Genomic DNA, 25,639 nt, shown 5'->3' with positions numbered 1-25,639 from the left:
GTGTATGCCAGGACCTTGAGCATCCTAATAGTCTTTCATGGCTCTGACCAGCCCCACCTGGGGTCTCCACCCACACTCCTGCCCATTTAAGTTGCAATCTAGGCCCTTAGTCATACTTTGAGTCTCAAAGAGCTATATTGTAGCTGTCCCTAGCTCTGTTGCAGCTATGCCTGATCCTAGACTTCAATGACTCTGCTTCATGGACTGAATTTCCATCTTGATTTATCCCTTTCCTTTTCACTGTGGACTTGGTCCCATTCAAAGCCCTCATGGGTTTCAGTTCAAACCTCAGCAACATTTCCATGCCAAACTCTGCATTTGTCTTTGTATCCTATTTACTCTGAACCCAATTAAGGGGCTTGCCAGTTATTGGCAGGCTGGGCTCTTCCTGAGTAATTCTGTCTCTATTTCTACTGCCTCAGCATGGAGCAAATCAGCTGGGACCATGCTGGCTGTTAGACCTGAGATCAGAAGCAGATGCTCCCTTGTCCTGGACATGTGAGGGTATCTCACTCTGAAGGTTGCTTGTTTCTCTGTAGGACCTTGTAAATATTTATAAATTTTAGGGTTTGGGGAAGGCAGATGATTTTGCTGCATTACAGGTACTTGCACCTTTCTTGGGGGCTGAGCAATTAAGGTCTATATAGATAAGGTCTACATAGATAAGGCCTTCTTTACTGTAGTGGTTCCCATATTCCATATTCACACCTACAGAGAAGACTGAGATGAACAGCTGTTGTGAATTTCCAAGTGGGAGGCAGCTGCATGAAGTTGTCAGTGCTGGAGACACTGCAAACAGCTCTTCATTTACTCAGGCTGTTGTTTTCCAACAGCAATGGAAAAACTGACAAATCTTTCCTCTTCACAGTAGCTTTAAACTCACTAAAGGCTGTAATTACAATTAGCATTTTTTCCAAAGTCCCCTGGTGGTTTAAGGTAGTTCTCCTGGGCAGCAGCTATGAGTTGGGCCAGTAGTCAACAGGCCCTCAATCTGCAGAAGTCAGTGGAGTTTGAAGTGAGAACATCAAGTGTTCAGGTCCTTGTCTGCTCTCTCACCACCCTGAAACTACTCAGAGGAGTCTCTGTGCTGAGGCACAGAGGTTTAGGGAAGTGTGTACATAAGACCCTCGGGCCCTTAGAAGGGCTCAGACAGTGGGTCACAGATCAAGGGTACCGACAGCTTCCTTGGGTGGGTGCAGGCAAATCACCTAAAGCATTTGCAAACACACAGCAGGTCCCAGCTTCAGCTCAGTTCCTCCTAGTGCAATTAACCTCAAAGAAAATTACAGCCTGGCACACTACCATTGACAAGTTGCCAGGCCTGCAGTGTAGCCAACTGTTAAACTGAGTGTGTGGGCATTTATTGCCTGTGGGAAAGGTAAGGTGAAATGAATCTGGGTTGAAAGAACTAGGTTTTACCGCATGTCTGCAAAACATCTGCAAATCCATCCTCTTGTGGTCACATTCAGAGCTTGGAACACGCTTGTTCTCTAACACTGAATCCTTTTTAACCACGTTTAGTGAAGCTGGGGATAATCATTGTAATGAGAAGGTGGTGAATCTATAACTGGCCCTACTTTCTCCTGGTTATACCAATATAAAGATGCTAAAAGTGCTATGTTCCCCTTCACCTCTAAAGCCAAAGGTACCACAACAATCAGCAGGTCAGATTGCTCAAAGGGCAGATAATTTTGCTTCCCAATAAACCTTGAAGATATAAAGGTTTGTAGCAAGAGGACAAGGAGTGATGGATTAAAACTGGAAGAGGGGAGATCTAGGTTAGGCATTAGGAGGAAATTATTTAGTGTGAGGGTGGTGAGACACTGACACAGGTCGCCCAAGGAAGTTGTGACTGCCCCATCCCTGGAAGTGTTCAAGGTCAGGTATGATGGGGCTTGGAGCAACCTGATTTACTGGGAGACATCTCTGCCACTGCAAGGGGGTTTGAACTAGATTATCTTTAAGTTCCCTTCCAACCCAAACCATTCTATGATATAACCTGTTACCCAGGCTCTCTGGATCCTGTTAAAAACAACTACTGCACACGTATCTTACTGCCTTTTTGCAAGTGAAGGATCAAAGCTCATGAGGACAAAATCAGTATTTTCCATGCCAATGGGATAGCAGTAATGATGTGCAAAGTCTTGAAATTTTTTATCATGGTGCCCAAGAGTTTTCTCTTCCTGACTTCTGTGCTACAAGTTGAACATCACAAAGGTCCAGATCCTCAGTTGAGATGAACTACTGTAACATAGTTGAGTCTGCTAGTCATTACCAGAATTCAAAGGCTGTGAAAACTGCAAGAGGAGTGAGTATGTATGTTAGCTAATCTCCCCCACAAAGCTCATGTGTCTTGGTGATGTGAGGGAAATGTCTCAAGGGTCTTAATCATTTGATTTAAGCTGATCAGCCAGTCTCATGAGATGTTTTTGCAACTAGGTCTGGACATCTTGTTGCTTCGAAGACTGAGATATTTTAGGAATATGGGTTTTCATGTAGGAAAAGGAAAACCTTGGGAGAGGAAGAGAAGAAATTACTTACAGTGAGATTGTGGGAACTGCAGGACACATGAAATCCTGACCCTATTTGAATCACTTTGCCATTAACTTCATGAAAGCCTATAAATTAAGAGTTATTACAGAAAAGGGTACACAGCTTATGTCTCTCATCCGTGCTTATATAACCCTAAAAACTGTCCTTTGTCATAAATACCACAGCTGACCTGCAAGACTGACTGTATTTTTAGCTGGTCTTGCATGTGACTCAGGAGATAGAAATGAGGAAAGGCAGTCCCATGGGAATTTCTAGCTCTCTACACACCACCATAGATCACCACAGCTGCAAGAGTCCAAGAGAAAAGGAGGCAACATTTCCTCTGCTCAAATGTATCCTTCCATCAGGGGACATGTCTTTAATTTAATAAACATCTTAATAATAACAACAGTTGGGGTAAAAAGGCCACTGAGCAGACATGGGTCATGGCTGTAACTGATCATGCTTTCTTATTGTACCAAAAGAGGCATACTATTCAGAGAGACCTAGATTTTGGTCTCTACTTGACTAATCTGTGTGGGGGTTTTATGATTTAGGTTGTAATTCCATGAAGTTTTATTTTCTGGAGCAGCTGAAATCAGAGGAAGATAACTGCTTCCTGCACACAGCATTCCGTCATGACACACCAATGGTTCTCCATATATGAGATAATGGGGTAGAAAACTGGGTACACCCTTGACAAATGTTCTGGCTAGACACTTTCACTTCAGGCTTAAGAGGCACCTATTGGTAGCTAATTAGCCTGAGGTTCATGTCTGTTTAGCAACAGGAGCTGGCTGGGCTATGATGTAGATCTTCAAGGGTTAATCCCTGGCCATGTTTTTTCTAGTAAGTATACAAAAAAGAAACACTAATACCTCAGGAGGAGAATAAAAGCTTTCACAGTACAAGGTTAATCTGCTGACCCAAGGCACTACTTGTGCAACTCACACTAGCACCAAAGCCCTTCAGAATCTTAATCTCCCTGGTTCAGCCCCAGATTGCTGCCTCTCTGCTTTCAGCATCCAGGGATGGGTGTGTTTGTGCAGGATCTGTTTATTCTGCAAGGCAAGGCAGACATTTTTCAGCAGGATAACAGAAAGTCAGGCTCTGTCCACAGGAATCTGTGGAGATTCAAAGGCATCTTCACTCAAGACCTCGTTCAGCATAGTACTAAGGATGTTTGTAAACAGGTCTCTCTTTGCTACTCCAGTCACCAGAACTTACCTTTCCAGCCTGAGTGTAGATCTGAGATACATCTGTCAAATCATTCAGAACAGAATTGAAGTCTTAATCCATCTCTGCTTCTAGTTTAGACTGACAGTATTGAGTTGAGAGAGTGTATTTCCCCAGGAACAGTCTACTTCTAGTTTAGACTGATAACATAACTGAAAGAGCAAATTCTCCCAGGCACAATGACCTTCCAGAACAACTACTTGGCTCTTGAACTGGAGACAGTTTCCACCTGTCCAGCTCAGAGAACTGAAGAAGCAAAAACTCCAGGCACCAGGTTGAACCCTGCATGTCAAAGGTCAATTTTAAACATTGATGATGTGCCCTTCAGCTTGGTATGTTGGCTCGTGTTAAGATTTGTGCCCTGGAGTCTGAGATCTGTGCCAAAAGACTCAGATTCTCCAGTAGGACAAATTAATTTTTCTTTCAACAGAACCCATTGAGTCACATATCACTATGGGTTTTGCCAAGGTAATTTAAAGACAACAATCTCTTCTGTCTGCTGTTAAGCTGGATAGAATGGTCTGCTGGGAATTGCCGGAATTTCTCCCCAGATTTCTCCCTCTCTCTGTCTCTCTTTAAACTGCTCAGAACCAAATTGCCTGGGACAATCCTATCTGCAGCATCCTAGCTCAGTTGTGACAGCACCAACCCTTTCTACAGAGTGATGAAATCCTCTGCAGTTCTTATTCCCATCCCATTCCCACTAACATGATAATTTCTCATTAAAGATAAATGATCTTGCCTTGAGGATTTTTCAGAGCCTCCTCTCACCTCAGACATAGTGAACAGAACAACCCATCTGGAGAGAGAAAGCTTGAACCAAGCTCTCTTCAACATCACAGCCAACCAGTCTGTAATAAATGCAAGAACCTCACCTGTTTCAGTTTTGTTCCCACCATGGAAGCACTGCTGTCAAGCACAAATATAACGTTCTTTGGCAATGGAGGCAGATCTGTGGGGGCGAAGTAGTGCACAAAATACCCATTAAGGATCTGTAGAAGAGCAAAGAAGTCAGGAATCAAATGCCGATCATGATGCAATGTTCCAAATATCATTATGGGATATATGGTTGAGCACACCTAATCCTGCTTTCAATACCTGTGTCAGCATTGGAAGATAGGCACTTGGGGAACTGGCCTTGTATTCAGGCACATATAGCCAGTATACTGAGAAACTGAAAAGCAGACACAAGAAAGTCTCAGCCAACTAGCTGGTTTTATTTTGTATAGTCCTTACAAGATAGAGAAGTAGCCTTAACTTTTAAAACATTTTCTAAGACTTTTGAAGCATGCACGACAATTAAACCATCTCAGGTATGGTTAATAAAACAAAAAAGATGAGTCACATGCACAGTACCTGAACATCCCCAACACTCAGCTCCCTTTTGACATCATATCTAATTATGAAGTCTCCCAAAATTCCATTTCGGGCGATCCTTGTTTGCTCGACAACACTGGGATTGAATGTAACTTTAGCTAAGGTTTTGGTGTGTCCAACTACAGTAGAAGGAGGAGGAGAAACATCACCTGTTGAGATAAACCCCCAATATTACAAGTTTTTCCCATTGTCTTACAAACGTCCAAGCACAGCACACACAGTATTGCCATAGTGTCAAGTCAACCAGCACAATTACATACTGATATTAAAGTCTCATCTCATGAGTGATAAAATAAGAGCTCCCTCTAATTCTAAACTGAACCAAACATTGTGATACTATCAGGGATATAAATGTTTAGACAAAATTCCTGTGCTTACTTCTGTTTGGAGGTCACTGGACTCTAAGGCTAAATATTCTCCATATGACTGTTAATTCCTTTCCGTAAATAACCTCAGACACGTATGTGGTATTCATTCCAGCCAACTCTAGACATCTAGAATAGAGATCCTACACCTGAGACCATGCCAGCCAATGCAAGAATGATTCATTTGACCTGTTCGAACATTTTCTCTAGGATTAGATGAATAATACTGCAAATTTCTCCATATTGATTAATAAAAGTTCTTGAGGCGACTTGTTCGGATGTACTGTAGGCATGTGAAGTGGGATTGGTCTGACTCATTGATCACTTGATCTGACAAGTGTCTTATGTGTAATGTCTACAACTGAACATGTTATCTTAGCTACCTTTATGTTCAGCAAAGAGTTCTCAATTTCAGTCTTACTGACTGAGACAAAATCCAACTACATCCCCAAGATGTAGCTCAGCCTAATCCCTGAGAGTCCTTCCTGAGCCAATGAAGAGATGTGCAGCTCAGAGGGCATCTCAGAGAAGGACAATCATTTTTATGAGTCAACCTGAAAGAACCTCTGCTTCACAGAATCTTAGGGGTTGGAAAGGACCTCAAAAGATCATCTAGTCCAACCCCCCTGCCAGAGCAGGATCACCCAGAGCACATCACACAGGAACGTGTCCAGGCGGGTTTTGAATGTCTCCAGTGAAGGAGACTCCACAGCCTCTCTGGGCAGCCTGTCTCAGGGCTCTGTCACTCTCACAGTAAAGAAGTTTTTTCTGATGTTTACATGGAACCTCCTATGTTCCAGTCTGCACCCATTGCCTCTTGTCCTATCACTGGACATCACTGAAAAAAACCTGGCTCCATCCTCCTGACACTCACGTATTTGTAAACATGGATGAGGTCACCCCTCAGTCTCCTCTTCTCCAAGCTCAAGAGACCCAGCTCCCTCAGCCTTTCCTCATCAGGGAGATGTTCCACTCCTTTCATCATCTTTGTGGCTCTGCCCTGGACTCTTTCAAGCAGTTCCGTGTCCTTCTTGAACTGAGGGGCCCAGAACTGGTCACAATACTCCAGATGCGGCCTCACCAAGGCACAATAGAGGGGGAGGAGAACCTCCCTTGACTTACTAACCACACCCTTTCTAATGCACCCCAGGATGCCATTGGCCTTCTTGGCCACAAGGGCACAATTCTGGCTCATGGTCATCCTCCTGTCCACCAGGACCTCCAGGTCCCTTTCTCCTACACTGCTCTCCAGCAGGTCAGCTCCCAGCCTGTACTGGTACATGGGGTTGTTCTTCCCCAGATGCAAGACTCTACACTTGCCTCTGTCCAAACACAGATATTTGCTTTAGGATTATTTTAAGTATGTGCTATATCCCTTTAACAATACTGATCACAGTGACAAGATGCAGGCAATCTTGAAAAGCTCCTCTCCAGGGGTTCCCATGACAGCAACAATGGAACATCTTCACCTCTGTTAAGTGCTTTGAGCAACATTAGAGGAATGCAATGTGACATCTGTGAGCAACATTGAACACAATCCACCTGACATCCAGGTCCCACAGTGATTTACAAAATTGGGCATATGATTATGTCCATTTAACAAGTAGCAAAATGGAGGCATGGAGTAGTTACCTAGCTCATCTGACTTCCCACAGGTCAAAGTCCACAGAAATACCAGGACTAGGGTTCTTGTGGGTTTACAAAATAATTAGTAAAAGCTGTGACATTTACTCTAAAGTGCTATGTATAGTTCAGACTCCTACAAACAAAGCAAAGAAAGGAAGAGTCAGAAATCAATAGCACTCTAGGATGTCACTTCCATGTTGATTTGGCTTTGCTTTTATAGCAGTCCTGTGAGTCCATGAGACAAGGCACTGAACCATACTATTGAGGCCAAGAAGAGTTTCCTCATAGCCCAGACCTCTATACAGCTAAACCATAGTTGGAGGACCTTGAATGTGAAACAAACTCATCAGCAAAAGTCTTGGCCAAGGAGGCTGAATGACAGACATTACTAGATTTCAGTCAAGTCAAGAATTAGCTCTGCATCATGGCTTGTCTGACCATGCCAATTCCAATTCATCCATTCTGACAGAAACTTTAAGAGAATTCCCAGCCAATACCTCAAAATCACGTAAGGACACCAGTGTCAGGTCTTAAAGGGAGCTTATAAAATGATTACCCAGAGCTTTGAAAATTGTTCTAAAATCTGTGTACAATTCAGATATCTTCTAACAAGGAACAGTCACGAGTCAATAAATCTGTAAGATTTTATCTCCACATTTATTTATTTTTACTTTTATAGCTGCCCTCTGATCTGATAAATCAACAGATGTGATATATTTTTAATATCCAATGCATCAGATTTGCTTGTATTGGCCTCCCTGGATTTTCCATCTGTCTTCTATCTCTTCCAAGACACCATTTAACTGCTGTTGTGTGGGAAATGTCCAGAATTCATAGAAATGTCTTAACATTTCATTTGTATTTTCTCATCTGTTTGAGGGTTTCACATTACTTATCGACTGCATTGTCATTGGTTAGGTTGCCAATCACAACAGGCCAACATCACAACAGATTTAGTGAAAGTCAGTTTGTGGAAACAGAAGCTTTCCCATTATACCTACTCCACATGCACCTCTGTGGCCATGGCCTTTGGACTACACTTCTGTTTCTCTGCCAAAAGTACACAAAATGCTGTGAGCATGAGTTCCAGTCCTAGTATTTCTATGGACACTGACCATGTGAATTTAGGTGAGTTAAGCAGTCACTGCTTGCCTCAGATTCCCCACCTGTTAAATGGGCATAATCACGTGTCCAGTTTTGTAAAGCACTGTGGAATCTAGATGGGATCATGTGGATCACATTGCATTCCTCTATTACTCCTCAAAATGCTCTTTGGAGGTGAGAAATGTCAGTCCCTGGGACACAGGGAGTGCTTTAGGAACCCTTGGAGAGCAGGTTTCCAAGATTGCCTCACACAGCCATTGTCAGTGACAAGAACACCTGGGGAAGCTTTCCCAGCCTCCTTAGAGCCACTCATCTCCCATCTCCAGGACAGAGATTAAAAAAAATACAAACAAAAAATGGTCACCTAGAAAAGGTCCAAAACAACCTTTTCTTAAACCTGGAAAAACTGAAATCAGGTCTGGAAGGCAGGTTATCTAATTCACCCCATGTTCCCAGACCAAATCCTTTCCTACTTGGTTTCATGACATGGTCTAGAAACACGCCAGATCTCCATCCAGACCTCCAGTAATGGAAACTCAGCACCTTCCCTTGCAAGTCCTTTCCAGAAATTTACTTTTTCATTCTTAGCCAGTTTAAATGTCTAACTTAAATTTGTCTTCATGGATTATAAACTCACAGCTTCTTGTTCTTTCTGTTATTGACACAGAGATCACAATATTCTTTTCCTCCTTGCAGCAGCCTTCTACTTATTTGAACACAGTAATCCTGTCTTCCCCCAGGTTTCTTTTTCAGGCAGCACTTGATCTCTGGATCACAATTACTGTCCTCTGTTTATCGGCCCTCTTCTTTTTAAAGAAGTGATTGAGAGAGGAAAATCTGAGATATTTCAGAGTACAGATCATGGATGAGCTCCAAAGACTTGAGCTGATTTGCGTTCAAACAGAGGCAGTTAATGGGGCCTCAGATAAAACTTTCCACCAAATTCAGCTAAGGAAGAGAGCAGGAAAAAGCATTTTTTCATATGAAGCTGTAGTCCTCTTACGATGAAGAGTTAAACCCAAATTATCTCAGAGACTGGCAGAATCAGGATTAGGCCCCAAATGCAAAGTTCATCCCCTGCTAACACACAGAAGCTTCTAGAAAACTGTGGCAAGAAATAAAAACTTTTCTGAGACACATGGCTTTGAAGAGAAATAGTCATTCTCAAGCAGCCTGGTGTCCCCCTGACTAAGTTCATGACTAATTCCCACGCTGTGCTGGAAGAAGAGGTTGAAGACAGTCATCCCTAAGGATGCTGTGTAGGACATCATTCAGAAAATGGCTCCATTCTGAGGTAACCAGAGAAGACTGGGATCATTTGCTTCAGTGTCTGCTGTTTGGGTGTTTGTATATAACAGCAGACAACACCTGCACAGGCCAAAAGATCACTTTCCAAAACGTACATGTCTAATACCTTCCTTTGGGAAAAACAGAACTCCCAGATGGAGCTGTGTACACAGGAGTTACTGACAAAGGAAATGTCCAGGGAAGACCTCTCATCATATTGTCTCTGCTCCATATTCAGAGAGGATGTACGCAGGACTTTGCAAGAGCCTTTATCTAGAGTAGAGATGGGAAGTTGTGGAACCAAGTCCAGTCTTTGTATCTTGGGCCCTTACAGTTAACATCAGGCAGAACAGGACTCTTAACTGCTTCTGCTCTCACTGTTGTGATTTCTGCACTGTTTTATAAATGGCAAAAATAAAAGTGTCCTTCACTTTTTCTCATCAGGGACATCTTCTGTCTATAGGTCTTTGAGTTTTGTCTCTTCTGTTCATCACAGACTCTATGGGTACAAGCAGTTTGGATTGAGTCAAGAGTACAAATCCTGAATGATCATCACTAGGTTTCCTTCATGGCTCTATAGATAGCATGTAGGAAACACCACAAATTGGTGTTTGGTCCATGAAATAAAGGCAGATCAACAATTTCTCCACTCCAGTTTCAGTTGTTTTATCCATCCTGAAATGAGACATCTATTTTACGTACATTTAACTGGCTAGGGAGGATTATGGAATGTTAGAGCTTGGGCTCATTTTTATATGAGCTGTTTAAAATCCAAAGCATGTTGCCAAGAATGATCAGTGCTCTCAGGTTGCCATTTGGATAGGAAGCTATGAGATTTTTCTTTGTGTGACACTTACATATAGTAATTTCCATACCAGACGAAGAGTGTGTGTGCTCTGCTTAGTTTGTCTCCAACCTTGATCAATGCCAGATGTTTTGCAGGAAACCACATACCACAATGCAGTATGATACTCCCTGATAGGTGGAGAAGTCTTCCTGTCCCTCCTGATGAGGGGCAGAGCACATTCATCACACAGTGCCTGGCCGTGCAGCAGAGAGACCAATTAGCTGGATGAATCTTGACCTGAAGGTAGTCCAAGTCACTGAGAGCCTTGATTTCACTGTCATTTGGAAGAAATCAGTAGGATCACACTGAACAATCAGTTTAACTCCACTGTAAGGTCTTTACCTGGCAGACGTGAACAGCTCCACTGATTTTGCTGGCAGTATGTCACTTACAGAAACTGAGGATCCAGTCCCACCAGACTCCACATCCTGCTTCCAGGTCAGACTCACCCTCTTTTTTTGGTGGGGTTTTTTTTTCAATATGTAAACATGTAGCAATCACAGTATCCTGTGCTCCTGACTGTTAGTTTACACTAGAAAAATTAGCTTTACACTGTCTGAACAGCAAGAGAGGACAGTTGGAGGTAAGAGTAGATACTACTCGGACATCACTTACTGCTTTGGCAAAACATGGATTTTCCTCTTGGAATTTCCCATGTTCTAAAATGCAGGATTTCCTATCAGCCTTGGCATGGATGGATGGAAAAAACAATCCACTTAAAATAAACAGTTCCCAGGAGATGTGGAGCCAGCGAAGAGCCTGTTCAAGTGCCGAGCACAAGGCCTGAAGGTCCAGTTCAAAGCTCGTAAAGACAATAGGAAAAAAAATCCTATTGAGTTGAGTGGGATCAGCCTCATGTTCATTCAGCTTCAAAGTTTTCACATGCTTATGCACAGATACCACATAGACACAACTATCTATAAAAAACCAGAACAAAAGGCATCAGCCTTTATGATGAGACTGAATTCCCACCATTGAACCTCACTGTGTCCATAATCCTGAATTCCCTTCCATTTGTAGCCATTATACCAGCCTTCATGAACCTGGAGGTTGCCCTGCCAGTAACTGAGAGATCTCTGAACAGGAGTTGCTGGTGGCCTGCAATGCTTGGAAACTTGCTTATCACTCAAATGCAGCCACCTCTGGGGGGGGGAGGGGGAATTTACCTATCGTGCAGAAAGTGCAGCAAGAGTGAAGAAGGGAAAGTAAAAAATTTTTCTTTCTAAATAAAGTTATAGTTGGAATTTGCCAGAAGAATTTAAGCCTGATGAGCTGCTAACATTCATTTTTTCTTGTTGTCTTCATGAGATCTCCTTCTAGTTTCTAATATAGCCCTGGTTGTAGACAATGCTGCTTCAATACAATGTTGGAGTATTTGAATGCCTCATTTGGAGCACAGAGAAAGTGAATGCAGCACCAGTCTGCCCAACTGTCCGAGATTGCCTTGGAGAACACGCAACACTGCTAGTCCAGTTTGAACACCCAACACTGCCAGACCAGTTTTTGAGAAGTGATTAAGTAACTAGTAACAGAACCATGGGTCATAAAATGTCTCCTTACCTGCAACTTTCCCATTGCCTTTATGCTTGCTGTTTCGAAGAGGAGGCACTTCCAGTGAAACTATGCCTGAGTTTTCCAGGATGTTGACCTCTACTCGTAACCTCCCCACAAGCTGCTGGGGTCGGATGCTGACCGTGTACTCATATTTGCCCAGTCTCCTTTGCAAAAGCTCTTCATAATGCAGTAGGAACTTGGCCTGCATCTTGCGAGGAATGAAGACAGAAGCTTTGAATGTCTCATAGCCATTCTCCCTGGAAGGAAAATCCAAAGACACCTTCACATCCCATCCACATCACACACCACCTCCGCCGGTGAATGATGAATATGGATTTTGTTGGTCCAATAAAAGTATTTCTTATCATTGAATATGTGAAAGCAGCAAGAAAGAAAACATCCTAATATTTCACAAAGCATTGGGCGGGTAGGAGGTTTCCACTGGAGGAAAGGTCACAGCAAATGAGAAGATTTCTTAAGGAGAAAAATATGACAGACAGGTGTAACATGGAAGAGGACCAGAGGAAAGGTGGTCTCTTGGTTTTTTGCACAGAGGATTTTCAAGATCCATATTAAATTCTTGACTTTGCCACAATGGACTCTGCAACATCTTAAGCAAATTAAAAACTAATTTATTTTTCCTAACATTAGCTGTTTATAGCTATATCCTCAATGGGAAAAAATAGGACCCCTAAGACAACTCTGCCACTGGACACTTCTCTAAAAGGACTCTTCCTTCTTCCCTTCCAATTGGTCACAGTGTGCCATTAGTCACCCAGCATCCAAGAGACAGTCAGATTTCTGCCATATCATATTAATGCCATGTAGGGGTAACTTCAGAACTCACTGGTGAGAGATTTTGGTGATGCTCACAATTCAGTGAGTACTGAAAAGTATTTGAGATTTTGATTTCCCTAACACATATGAAAAAGTTTTTATTTTTTTTTACTGTTGGGGTAATTTTTTTTTTTACCTTTAGGACAGTTGGAATGACATCTCCAGGTCATAGCAGTGGTCTAACAATCAGAGGTAGTAATAACCTACAGAAGACGATGCAGAAGGGCAGGACAAAAGAAATGGAGTGATTTCTCTTCTCCACTATTTCAGGTTCTGCCAGTCTGCGTCTGGAACCTGAGACAGCATCCTTTGCTAAAAGTTTATTATAAGTTTTTCCCACCATAAGTTTGCCTACTCAGTTTTTGAACCTATGTTAAATCTGGCATCCACAATTTCCAGTGGCAAGAAACACGATTTATGTGACGAATCCCTTATTTTGGATTGTTTGAACCTGACATGATCATCTCATTCAGTTTTCTCTGCTTTTTCTATGAAAGACAGGAAATAAACCTTTATTCTCCTTCCACATACTACTCATTAGTTCAGATCTCTCCCTCCACACAGCTGATATTTTTCTGACCTGAAAATCATAGTCTGTTTAGCTGTTCCTGATCAAGTGTTTATGTTGGACTAGTGCTACTGTCCCAGGTAAGTGGGAATAATGCAGGATTTTCCAGAGCAGCAAAATCCATCCCACAGTGCATCTCTTTGAGAAGACATTTGTGGGGATTTGGACACCTGGGCCAATAGCCCATAGTGCTGCTGAAAAAGTGCATTCAGGTGAACACACAGGATTCAAATCTTTGAAGGGATGGGAATTTCTGCCAGGGCTTGACCAAGAGGACTAAAAACTATCAAGCACTGAGAACAGGGCAAGTAAGCATGATTGCAAAAGGCTACCTGTGATTCTACCACTGGCCAACTTTGTAGCCTTGAGGTTATAACTCATTGAATTTTGGTGTGCTTTAATTTTCCTACCTGTTATCCAGGAAGGAACAAGATTTCTTCCCTCTCCAGTAAATCCTGAAACATCTAGGAAGTGAAAATGTGTAACAGGACTAGAAAAGACCACTTTCAATTTTACATGACTTGGAGTATGGGAATGACACCCAGTAGAGCAGATTACATTCTATTTAACTGCTACTTTCAATGAATCCCTGGATGAGTATTCCACAGCAGCCAAAATGGTGCCTACAGGGTGTCTACAGAAGATGGAGACTCCCTATTTGCAAGGAGTCACATGGAAAAGACAAGGGGTCATGGGCACAAGTTGCTCCTGGGGAGAATCAGATTGGACACAAGAGGTAAATTTTTCACCATGAGAACAGTCAAACATTGGAATAGTCACCCAACAGAAGTGGTACATTCCCCCCCATTGGACAGTTTTAAGTCTCAGCTTGACAGGTTGCTGAGCCATCTCATATAAACTATCATAGTACCTAGACAGGTTGGACCAGATGATCCTTGAGGTCCCCTCCAACCTGGCATTCTATGATTCTATGGAGATAAAGAAGAGAGTACATCACTTCCCAGAACACAGCCAAGTGCACAACACTTACCTTCCATCTGTAGGACCTGGAGGTTTCTTCTGCCTTGCTTTGTCATCGCTGCTGTGTTTCTTGTCTTTCCCTGTGACCTCTCCATAATAAGTCTTGTTGCCAATGAACCTGGAGAGACCAGAGATGTCAGCATTACCACTCTGCACTCGTATACAGTGACAGCTGTACAGCTCACTATAGAAAGGCTCATAGACTGTGAACTTGCAAATAGGCCTGGTGTGCTCCTGCTGTGCTCCTTGTGTCCACTCAAGTGAATGAGCAGAAGCCAACTTAGAAATGCCTTGACTGGTTATACCAGCAGAGCACATTTTTAGTCAGGGATTTTACCTCTCTAAAATGTCACCTCAGTAAGTAATCTCCAAAGCATAAGGATGGAAACCAGAAAGCAAAGCAAAAGCCAAGATTCCAAACCAGCACTGTTTTTTATTGGTCTCAGGTCCATCTGGTTCAGTACCCATGGCAATATCCAGGATGACTGCTCTCAAGTACCCATCTCCCTGACTAAAATGCTTTTCTCTGGCAATGAGTTACAAGGCCATGGATTGCATAAGGAAACAGCCCTTAACATACAGCTTGACTGGCCAATAGCAAGAGACCATTTTTCCTCCTATTCAGCTCAAATGGAAGTCTTCCTAAAAGAGCCTTTCCCCTACCTGCCATAGTCAGGTCCAAAGTTGTGGCCTCTGACATCTACACACAGGAGGCTCTGAGCATGACCAAACCAAACACATTTTTGAAACCAAGAGGTTAATTTATTCCTTAGTGAGTTATTTCAGTATGAGCTTCATTGCCCTCTGTTTGGTCTGTTATACAGAGAATGACTAGCACCTACAGCAACAAGTTAACTAATCTACTAGTTGGAGTTGACTCTCCTCTTCCAGTAACAGTATGGAGAACATAAAACAGCAATGAGCTTCTTAGGCACCACAGTAAGTTTGGCAAGATGACTATCATGTGCTAGTCTTGCTGAAACTTTAATTTGAAATATTTCTGAGGGCTAGGAGAGATTTTTGTGATGCAAATCAAGAAGACAGGAGGTGAAGGAAGTTGTTAAAAGACAGTTGGATGGGAAAGAGAATACTTTTCTTCCTCGTGTGCCTTGAGGACTTGAATCTTAGCATCCTGTCATTCAAGGACATGTTCTATGCTTTGGGGCCATAACCAGCCTCAGATGGAGCATATCATGTGTGTGGTTTTATTTTTCCCAAAGAAGTGCAAGAAGACCTTGATAGAGTCCTACTCCAGATTAGCCAGTTTTTGAAACCTCAGAGAGCTGCCTGTGGGATGGGAGATAGCTGTCAGCATCACTTACTTACATGGTAAAGTTGGAGATGAAGGCTGCAGCTGGGATCTGCATCTCAAACACAGCTTCACGTGCCTCAGATCCACTGTTCACCATCGTGCACGACACCGTGGTGAAAGCATACCGAGAAATGATGGTGGACTTCACAGTGAATTCAGACATCCGAGGCCTGGTTTCCTGTAGGCATCCAAAGGTTACCTGGTAACACTGACTGATAGATAACTTACCCATTTTCAGTATTTCACTGGGTTTAATAATTAATACGCTCAAGAAAATAATCACCCTATGAGTATTAGCCCCCAACACAGAAAGGAAATGGAGCTCCTAGTCTGAGCCCAGAGGAAGGTCACAAAGATGATAAGAGGGTTGTTCTGCCTGGAGAAGTCTCCAAGGCAACCCTATAGAGGCCCTCCAGTACCTGAAGGGGGCCTACAAGAAAGCTGGAGAAGGACTTTTTATAAGGGCATGTAGAGACAAGACCAGAGGCAACAGTTTTAAACTGGAAGAGGGTAGATTCAGGTTTGACATTAGGAAGAAGTTTAGAGTGAGGGTGGTGAAACACTGGAACCAATTGTCCACGGATGTTGTGGATGCCTCCTCCCTGGCAGTGTTCAAGGGCAGGTTGGATGGGGCTTTGAGCAACCTGGTCTAGAGGGAGGTGTCCCTGCCCATGCAGGGGTTGGAACTAGATGATCTTTAAGGTCCCTTCCAGCCCAAACCATTCTATGATTCTATGATTAGACTCCATAGGATAAACAGCCAACAGGAGGGAAGGTGGGCTTGCCCTTAACATTTCAGGTGAGCTGCAAAAAGTAAACTAGAGACATGTCACTGCCTCTGTGCACGCACAAGGACAAAGGCCGCAGTCATTCCCCAATGCCTGGGAAGGGTCCAGGCAGGATGAGAGCTCTGATTGTGCCAGCCTTTATGTTGTGAAATGCGCTGATAAAATCCATCTGTATCCTAAATTCACCCTTCAACTCTGACCATGTGAGAGGATCAGGAACAGTCCCTTATGGCCTGAGAAGAGAAGCTCAAAATATTTCCCCATAGGGCCCACAACTTATGTCAGAGAAACTGCCCTTTTGACCGCCCGCAAGAGCAGATGAAAGAATTCTTGAAAGACTGAAGTCACTGTGCATGAAGCAGCATCTTCAGATTCATACAATGAGATCCCTAAGTTAGTTGTCAGTGGAGTTGACTGAGACCTCATCCACTGAGAATCCATCCTGGAGGTCTCAGCCAACGGATGGAAGAGATTTAATAAGAAACACTGACACCGTGATGTCTCAAGTAAAATATTTTAAGACTTTTAGCCCCCACTGAATTTTTTTCAGCAGAGAAGCAGCCGAGACTTCAGTGAATGACATGTGATGTAGCAATGGAAGCTAAAAGCCAATTTCTGCTTCTTGGGAATGTGTTTTTGTGCACAAGTCCTGGGTTGGAGCAGCTCTCCAGTCGATCATTATTTTTCGACAGCAACATCTCCATGGAGCTCAACAGTTGTGTTTTTTTTTCCTGGAAGACTTCAGTCTATTTAACCATAAGCAGTCCACATTAAAAAAATACAAAATCCTGTGTTTGCCTTAAACAGTCAAAGCTAAAGGAAACCAAAGAATAACATACATTGCAAACAGAACAACTTCACTGAGCCAAGCAAAGTGAGATTCTTCTTGAGGTTGATAAAAAGTCACAGCCATGTAAGACTTTTGAAGAGAAAAACATGCTTTTCAGCTGCACTTCCAGGATTTGTTTTTCCAAACAAAAATAATTTTGACAAATGGCTTAAAAAAGGGAACAAGTGGTTGTATGAGTAAGTATGAAACAGGAACATTTATGCAGTAGCTGATTGCACCAGAAGCAGTAATAAATGAGCATCCAACTAATGAAGCTGCTGAGCTACTGAATTCCAGGCAAATGGAAGAATGAGGATCCATGGGAAGCAAATATTCAACCATTAGGAGACTTGGAATAAAGGCCCACTTGCCTACACTTTCAAGGCTTGGGAAGACTCTGATAAACGTGTCTCAGATGAAACTAATCATGATAGATATCTTTAACAGCTGGAGAATGTGTGATGTGCTCTTTGTCCATGAACATCCTGCTTAGCACAGGCTCAGCTCACATGGAGCACAGCAGCAAGAAATTAGTAGTTTTAGGGAGGGATTTGTCTGACTGATTTCACACAGCTCAGTGCAATGGATCTAGACTGGAACACATCTGCTCAGATCTCATGTCTCCCCCTTAGGCTACTAATAGCTTTTACTCAAATGCTGTTAATTAGAACTAGATGCTGCTCTTCTTAGGAGCTTTCTTGCCGTACAAACATGTTTTCCCAGGTTCAGTATCTTGAAGAGGACGGGGGATTTTGACCTGTAGTGTTGTAGGAAAATTTCCAGATATGATGAGCTGATGTTTCATTCAGTCTTCTACAGCACTAATTGGCTATGGCATAGCAAGAGACAGAGAGGATTTAATAACAGGACAGCAAATTCTTTGGTTCCAAATCTTCTGCATCCATTTTCATGTTCTGCATTTTATCATAAGTTGTGGGTTCAGACATAGTGGACAACTCAAGCCTTTTGCCTTTCACTTGAGATACAAGGTGGTTCTGCAGTGACGGATCTGACACAGAGTCTAACACTGTGAATGCAGTGATGGATTCATCTGAAGTCAGAAAGTCTTTAGAATATCACAGAGGACATGGACTTACTCTTGTTATGATAGGACTATAAGAATAGTTGTATTGGGTAAGAACAAGAGGAATTTTAACCCTGTAGCCTATCACTGGCAGAGATCAATAGTGCAAGATTAAATAAGTGTAAAGAGTGTAAAATCAGTCCAACCTGCATTGGTACTACCCAGAAATATTCTGGTTTTAGTCATTTGTGGCTGAAGGAACTCCTGACCCAAAGGTGGTATTTTTGTGCTTAGCAAACCTCTGTTGATTTTTCTTCTACAACTTTACAAAGCTCCTTTTTTGAATACATGTAAGCTTTTAGCATCCACAACATCTTGTCCCACAGCTTAATGATATTTTATCCAAAGAACTGCATCACTTAGGGTTGGTTTTTTAAATGTAATACTTGGTGGATTCAACTGATCTCTGTCATATTTCTCTATCCCACTGAACAAGCTCCAGTTCTGATAACATCACAGACTGAGGAAAGGAAAAACTAAATTAAAAAAGACATTCAACACCTCTCCTTCTTCCTGGTGTTTCGGACTTGCTGCTGAAGAAAGAAAACACTGAAAGGGGTATAACATACAACTGAGGATAAAAGAATTGATTCATCTCCCCATCTCTGGAAGGGATCTGCCATTCCTTGTATATAGCAAATATAAACGTTGGGGGCAGATGCAGTTTCCAAACAGGTTGCTAGGTTGGGCTTGGCAAGCAGCCCAAGTTCCAGTCTGTTGTTCTTGTGTGTTCCCTGGAGCTCTTGCACAATCCATCAGTGCACGATGCTCTGACATCTGTGCAAATGCCTTCTTGTTTTCTCTGCTTTTTATTAAGGCCTTCAGAAGATGAGAGGCAGCACAAACGAAAAAAAACCAAACCAAAACAAACCATTTGTTTAACAGTATTATTACTGTGATTTATTATCCCTACTAAAAATAAAGCTCCAAGGTGGCAGATTAGCACACTGCTATGAGGCAGTTTGGCTGGATTCTTTATGAAGGTGTCCTGGTGATTATGATGAACTGGGAGCTGAAATTTTCTTGCCAAACAAATTATTTTATACTTGTTTACATCAAATGTTTGGAAAGACAGAAGAGAACTGGAGATCAATGAAATACGTTCTGGTTTTTTACCTTTATCAGTTGCTTTCATCAAAACAAATTGACCGTATCTCAGATTTGAAGTACTAAACTGGTAATAAGATTGAGATCTGCTCTCCTCTAGGCTGCTGGCTCACATCTGTCAAAGATCAAAGGGACCAGAGCTATTAACATGTGATGGCTGCTCAGTGTGTGAAATTAGTTCCTCCAGTTCTCAACTGGGAAGCCCCCAGACCTCAGAAAAGACAGAAAACTAACTGGCTGTGAACAGCCATTTCACTGGCTGCCCCTTTAACCAAGGTTCTCATCTAAGCTGGGCAACCCTCAGTGCAGGAATATACCCAGATTTCACAGATTTGCTGTACATCTGATGATTACAGGTTTACACCTTAAAGCTTCGGTTGCCATGCTGAAAGAATAATGTTGGCTTCCTTGTTTTCTTCCTTTCTTCAGTAAACTTTGGCCTCTGCATCAACAGAGAACAGAGATCTTCAAACTTTAAAGCAAACTCTCTCTTCAAATTCAATGAGATTTCATCAGGCTACTGTTCACTGCATGGCTGAGGTTTGCAACATTGGACGTTCGCTCTCAAAATCTGGGGTCAAGAAGATGAATTGGGAAGTATTAGAAGAACCTCTACCTGTTGTTGCATTTATCAAAATGAAGCTTATGTTTTTTTAACCTAGAATCTCATCCTACCATCACCCACTGACGTAGTTCATTCCTGGGCACAGAGATGTACACATATACATACATAGAGCAAGTGTAATTCCCATGAGGTAAAATGTGTTGTACGTACCAGCCTCTGCAAAAATTTGGCCTGTCTTGGAACACGGCGTGCAACCTGCAAAGAGTTAAGGGAGTTAGTGGAGCCTAGTCAGCTCACAGAAGACATGTTACTTGTTTAAATCCAGACATGGGTTTGTGTGACTGGTCACCCATGACCAGGTTCAAATGTTCCTCTGGTTAAAATTAAAACCTGAATCTCTTCCATATTAACAGTCCCATTGATCAAAGCTCAGCAGTGGAATGTGGCTCTCTCAGGTGAGGAGGTACAGTGTGTTTTGCAAGTGCTACTTGTCAAGAAACTCTCTATATGAAGACAGGAACCTCAGCCTTTGGCCCAAGTCCTGGACACCATGTGTCTTGGCCCTGGAAGTGTATTCTCTTACAGCTTCATGTGGAATCACACAAGGGTTCTGTGTCACTGTTTTTGACCCATTACATGGTATATGACACATGATGAGAAGGGCTGCTGGAAGATCCACAATGCTCATGAAATACAATGCAGGGCCCATCTGCATCTTTGAGCAACTAAAAGTCAAAGTCTGCTCCTCATTCCAGATATGGTCTTCATCTGTGCAACAGCACTCTGCACCCATCGTGGGGTTACGGACACTGGGCAGGGAGAGGGCTGAGGGCACAGCAAGCCCAGTCACCTGAAGCTGTCCTCAGCTCAGCACAGTGTGGCTGCTTTGAACTTGAACAGCCACCAAGTTAACACCAAGCACCCCTGTGGTGGGGATTAGCAAGAAGAACCCCATTCTGCTGCTTGTGTGGACCTGCTCCCCAGGAGGACTTGTGTAAATTAATATTACCTTTAAGTGTTAGCTTTACCTTTATTGACAGTACCCCAACAACTAATCTATTGCCTAAAAACTCTCCACAGATACTGTGGATTTATTGCACAGCGACAGAAAAGCACCAGTTATGTGCAGGTAGGGACTAAAGACATTTAAACTCAGACACAGATTTTATGATGAAATGCAGTGCTTCACCTATGACAATGCAATGTATTGCTTTTCACAACGACAACTCCTCTGACTTCTTCCCTGCACGTGGGGTAAATCTCAGCTTAGCAACATTTCCAAATCAAATCCCTCCCAAAACAGAGAGTACAAATCTCTCATCAATGAAGAAATCCAAGTAACTTCTTAAAATGTCGGTGAAACTCCAGAGAGCAGAAGAATGCAGTGATAGCTTTTTACCTGATTTGCCCTTTCTGTTGATTTACACTGAAATAACAGCCCTCCTTGCCACAGACATGACTTTAAGTGTGTTTATATCATGTGTTGCAAAGCTAAGGAAGGCCCAGTGGAGAAATTAAACAATTTTGTCTGCTCAAATCCTTATTATTTTCTTCATTATTTAAGCCGACATGTTGTAAAATTTGAACCAAAGAAAAACAGCTCCCTAGGGAAGTTCTCAATGGAGAGGAGAGGAATTCTCTGTAGTTTAAATTTTGGAAAAAAATTTCTATCTGGGTCTGTTGTCTTGGGAAAATAAAGCACCTCAAGAGCCTGCTGTGAGAGGCTGCAGAGCCTCCATCACTGTAGGTTCTTCAGTACATGCCAGACAAATGTCTGTGAACTTCATTCTGCTTCAAGCAGAAGCAGGGAAGAGAGGTCAGTGATCCTCAGTACCTTTTTTACTAAAAGTTACCTCTTGGAACATATCCATCTGTTGTCCTGTATGGAATGGTCACAGTGGTTTTACTGGCTAATTGGTAGAACTGGAAATTTGTTTACTGGTTTTATCTTCCCCCACCATACATCCAATTTGTTTGCTTGCTTATTTGCATGAGAAGGCTTTGTATGACTTGGCTCTTTCAAAAAACTACCTTCTAAAGTCTTGAGGATAAGCACTAGACCTTGGTGAGTAGCTAAGGATCACCAGGTAACAGTATTCTGTTTCCTAGGACTTCATTACTACCACCAAAGCACTAATGCAGGGTTTATGATACTGATCCATCCACCAAAGTGTTTTGAACCAGCCAGCTCCACTAGCAGCATGTAATGGAACAATTTCCAAGTTGCCATCAACCTTTAGCTTTCAAGCCTTCCAAAGCACTCATTAAAGCCCAATAATTGCTAGCAGTGAGCCCATAGCTGTTGCCATCTGTTAGTCTTGACCTGGGGTACAGAGAATAAGCTGGGCAGTAGCAACTCAACTGCCTGTGAAGAGCTGTCCTGAAGAACTACTTCTAGTGCAATGGTAATAACTGGCAACCTTGTCAACTACCTTAGCAGAGTGGGCAACCATTGGATGAGACAACAATCCAGCAAAGACCTGTGTCTGTACTTGGTTTTGTGTAGGAAAATCCTTCCAGAATATTACAGTTAAATGTGGCTTTATATGTTCTCCAGAATCTCTCAGAGATTTGTTTATAGTTATTATGCTGATCTAGGGAAACACCTGCCTGTTCTTAACCTGGCTCATGTGTTCAGTGAGGATAGACTTGTCCTCTTCTTGACTTGGCTGCCACAGGGGACTAGATCATGACTTCTATTTATACATCTCTGCTTTTCTATTGGAAGTTACTGTTGCCACTCATCTGCCAGCAACACAGCTCCAGTGAAAACACCCTTACGTGCCTCAAGCAAGATCAGCCATGTTATTTCAACACTGTGATCAAGTTGCTTGAGCTTCACAACTGATTTTCCCCCTTAAAGCAGATATGTGAGTGCACCCAAATACCACCCAACTGGAAGAACAGTGGTGGAAATATTCTCTCCCACTTGAACAGGTGGGTCCACAAGAAAATGTTGGTTTGTGGCATAATTCCGCAACCAGGAATATGTTTTCACGGTAACTAAGGTTGACAGCAAAGTTCCTGAGGTCCTCGTAGTGGAGAGACATGGGCATTTCTGTAGAGTGCAACTCTAGCTTGGGTGGGATGAGAGACTGAGTGGCCAACTCTAAGATGGGTACAGATACATATATAAAAGTCTCCTTCTTTCTACCTATGGTATGGCAGAAAAATCCCAATACAGTCATTCACTGACATTCCAGACATGCTAGGGTATTCCACCTGCCCTCCAGCAAGGCATAGACCTTCCACAGGTCCTGCTTTGTATCAGCCAGTCCTACAGGAATGTCTCAGATACTACAGAGCTTCCCAGATCTGATCAAATTTACATAACTGATTGATGCCCTAAGTGACCCAGAGTCACATATGCTAGCTGGTATGAATCTGAAGGTTGTGAGCACAGATCTGAAGCTCAGCCTTTTAAATCTCTCTTGCTAACTTGTAAAGAGCTCATTAGCTTTTCAGCCCTATTTCTCCAGAATATCTAAGCCACACAATGACACAATGTAACAGCCCTCACTTGCAGAATCTATATTTTTTTTTCTCTCCTAGCCAAGGAGCATTTTACAAGCCGAAACTCATGTGGTTCAGTTCATCCAGCATGAGTTAAAAATCAAGCACAGTAAGACTGAGACCACAGGCAGAAAAACTTTCCTCCGAGCCTGAAATACTCCGGATTACTCAGACTGGCCCATGGCCAGGACACTGCGTTAACTCCCTTGTCCCTGTGAAATGCCTCGTTAGCAGAGTTATGGGGAGGTCAGCTTTGCACCCATCCCCAGGCAGTAGCAGCCAGCACAGGAGGGTGTCAAAACTCTCCTGGCTTGACATTTCCAACAAGAACCTTGCTCGTTATTAGCAAGCACCCACCAAGCTGAACAGCCGCTGTGGGCATGCTGCAGGGATGGGTGCAATAAATGCAGTTTTAGCAAACTGCAATACTGATGGCCAAGATGGGACAAGCCAGCCCTGGCCACCAGAACCTCCCAAATGGCGACCAGCTTGCAACCTACTTGCTCCATGATGCTGTAGTCTGCCAACAGCTTCTCCTCCAGGTACCTCGCCATCAGCTCCGAGTCGGGCTGCCCTGCTGAGATGGAGAAGCCCCAGCAGAGCCACAGCCAAAGGATCATGGTGGAGAGGGGAGCACCGGCCGGGGCTCCTGCCCCACAGGTGAGAGGAAAGCCGGGCTGCTGCAGCTGCTGCCTGCGCTGCCCGACCGGCTGCCTGCGAAGAGGCTGACAGGAGGCGAGACGATCCACCCTCTCCTCCTCCTTCCCAGCTTGGGACCGGCCCCTTTTCCACTCAGGGCGGCTTCCCGTGCTGCCAAGGGCTGCGGGAGATCCTGGCAAGGGTTTTCCTCCTCCAGCTGCTCCCCTCAGTCGGAGGTCGCGGGGATCGCCAGGCGTGAGCCGCTGCCCTCTCCATGCCGCCCTCAGCCCCCGTCTCGCCTTGTGCAGCAGAGAAGAGGTGGCACTGGGTGTCCTCGAGGCGCTGCCGCCAGGTATTTCGGTACCTGCAGCACCCCAGCCCCGTGGTGGCCTCAGTGGGGGGACACGGCTGAGGAGGCTGCCACACGGCGCCCACCTGAGGGGCTGGTACCCAGCTTAATGTCCATGTTAATAAACACCTTCCTTACCCACCTACTGGCCTGGGGCTAAGCCAGGAGGGGTAAAACCCTTCAGTTTTGCCCTCTTTGAAGGTGAGGGTGGAGGCTCCTCCGTCTGGAGAGCCCTGGTTGGTTTGTGAAAGCTGACCCGGGGCCTGCCATCCTGCAGCAGGGCAGGGCTCCCTCCACACCCTCACCTTGGCACCCCTCTGGGCACCCAGGTGCCTCCCCACCAGCAAAGACAAAGATCCATACTTGCACCCCCCTCTCTTGTCATCTGGCCTCCATTTCTCATCTGGGCAAAGCTGGGGAGATCCCCTTGCTCTTCCCTCGGTTTCCCAGAGGCTGAGCCCTCGCCTCCCTGGCCAGTTCCAGGGTGAAGGTGGTTGCTGGATCCCCAGACCTCAGCTGCCAGGGACATTGCCCCCCAGCCATGGCTTTGCCAGCTGTCAGGGACATTCTCTCAGCCACCTCTGTGCCAGCTGGCATAGACAGGGCATGCCTCATCCCCAGGCATACAGGAACTTGCATCTGCAGTGCTCACCTAACCCCAAATCAGGTGTATTTGCTACTTCATTTTTCTAATCCAGCAGTAAGTTCTTAAATCCAGGAGACCCACATTTCCTCTCCTTCTCTTTGTTTGGGGTTTTTTTTGTTTGTTTGTTTTGCAGGTTCTAGATGCTGCATACACAAGCCTTTTAGGAATCTGAACACTGTATTTTCTTCTTGCTTTCCATCTGGATTTCACCAGCTCCAGTCCATGGCAGTGACAGCCCAGTGAGTGGCTCAATGTCTCTCTGGCCTTTCTGGGATATATAAACACACCTTTGGGCCACTGGAGTTTCTCCGTCTGGACAGACATACATGCATCCACCTGAAAGCATTTGTCCACTAAGAGCATATGTCCTGGGAACACTATGGCCTCCAAATCTAGCAGGTGTAATGGAGGAGCAGGAAGGTGCTTGTTTCCCATTTGGAAGTGATGAAGGGAGTTGGAGATGGAGTAAAGGGAAGTTACAGAAAAGTCATTG

The 25,639-nt window shown here is 43.7% G+C and overlaps 1 protein-coding gene across 1 annotated transcript in view; it reads right to left on the bottom strand.

The window, feature by feature from the left end:
* The window catches only part of ITIH5 (inter-alpha-trypsin inhibitor heavy chain 5), a 46,136-nt gene extending 21,895 nt beyond the window's left edge, over positions 1-24,241 (bottom strand). Inside the window, exons 1-7 of the mRNA XM_051637534.1 lie at positions 24,013-24,241; positions 20,210-20,254; positions 15,641-15,804; positions 14,325-14,432; positions 11,935-12,185; positions 5,125-5,294; positions 4,644-4,760 (exon numbers count right to left, since the gene is read on the bottom strand). Of these exons, the coding sequence (XP_051493494.1) occupies positions 4,644-4,760; positions 5,125-5,294; positions 11,935-12,185; positions 14,325-14,432; positions 15,641-15,804; positions 20,210-20,254; positions 24,013-24,132 (975 nt within the window). The 5' untranslated portion in view covers positions 24,133-24,241. The remainder of the gene's footprint in view (positions 1-4,643; positions 4,761-5,124; positions 5,295-11,934; positions 12,186-14,324; positions 14,433-15,640; positions 15,805-20,209; positions 20,255-24,012) is intronic.
* Between the last annotated feature and the right edge of the window lie 1,398 nt (positions 24,242-25,639).

The sequence above is a fragment of the Apus apus genome, chromosome 1 (assembly GCF_020740795.1).
Source record: "Apus apus isolate bApuApu2 chromosome 1, bApuApu2.pri.cur, whole genome shotgun sequence".
NCBI lineage: Eukaryota > Metazoa > Chordata > Aves > Apodiformes > Apodidae > Apus > Apus apus.
Note: the sequence above shows the minus strand (reverse complement) of the source record. Positions and strands in the feature narration are given on the sequence as shown.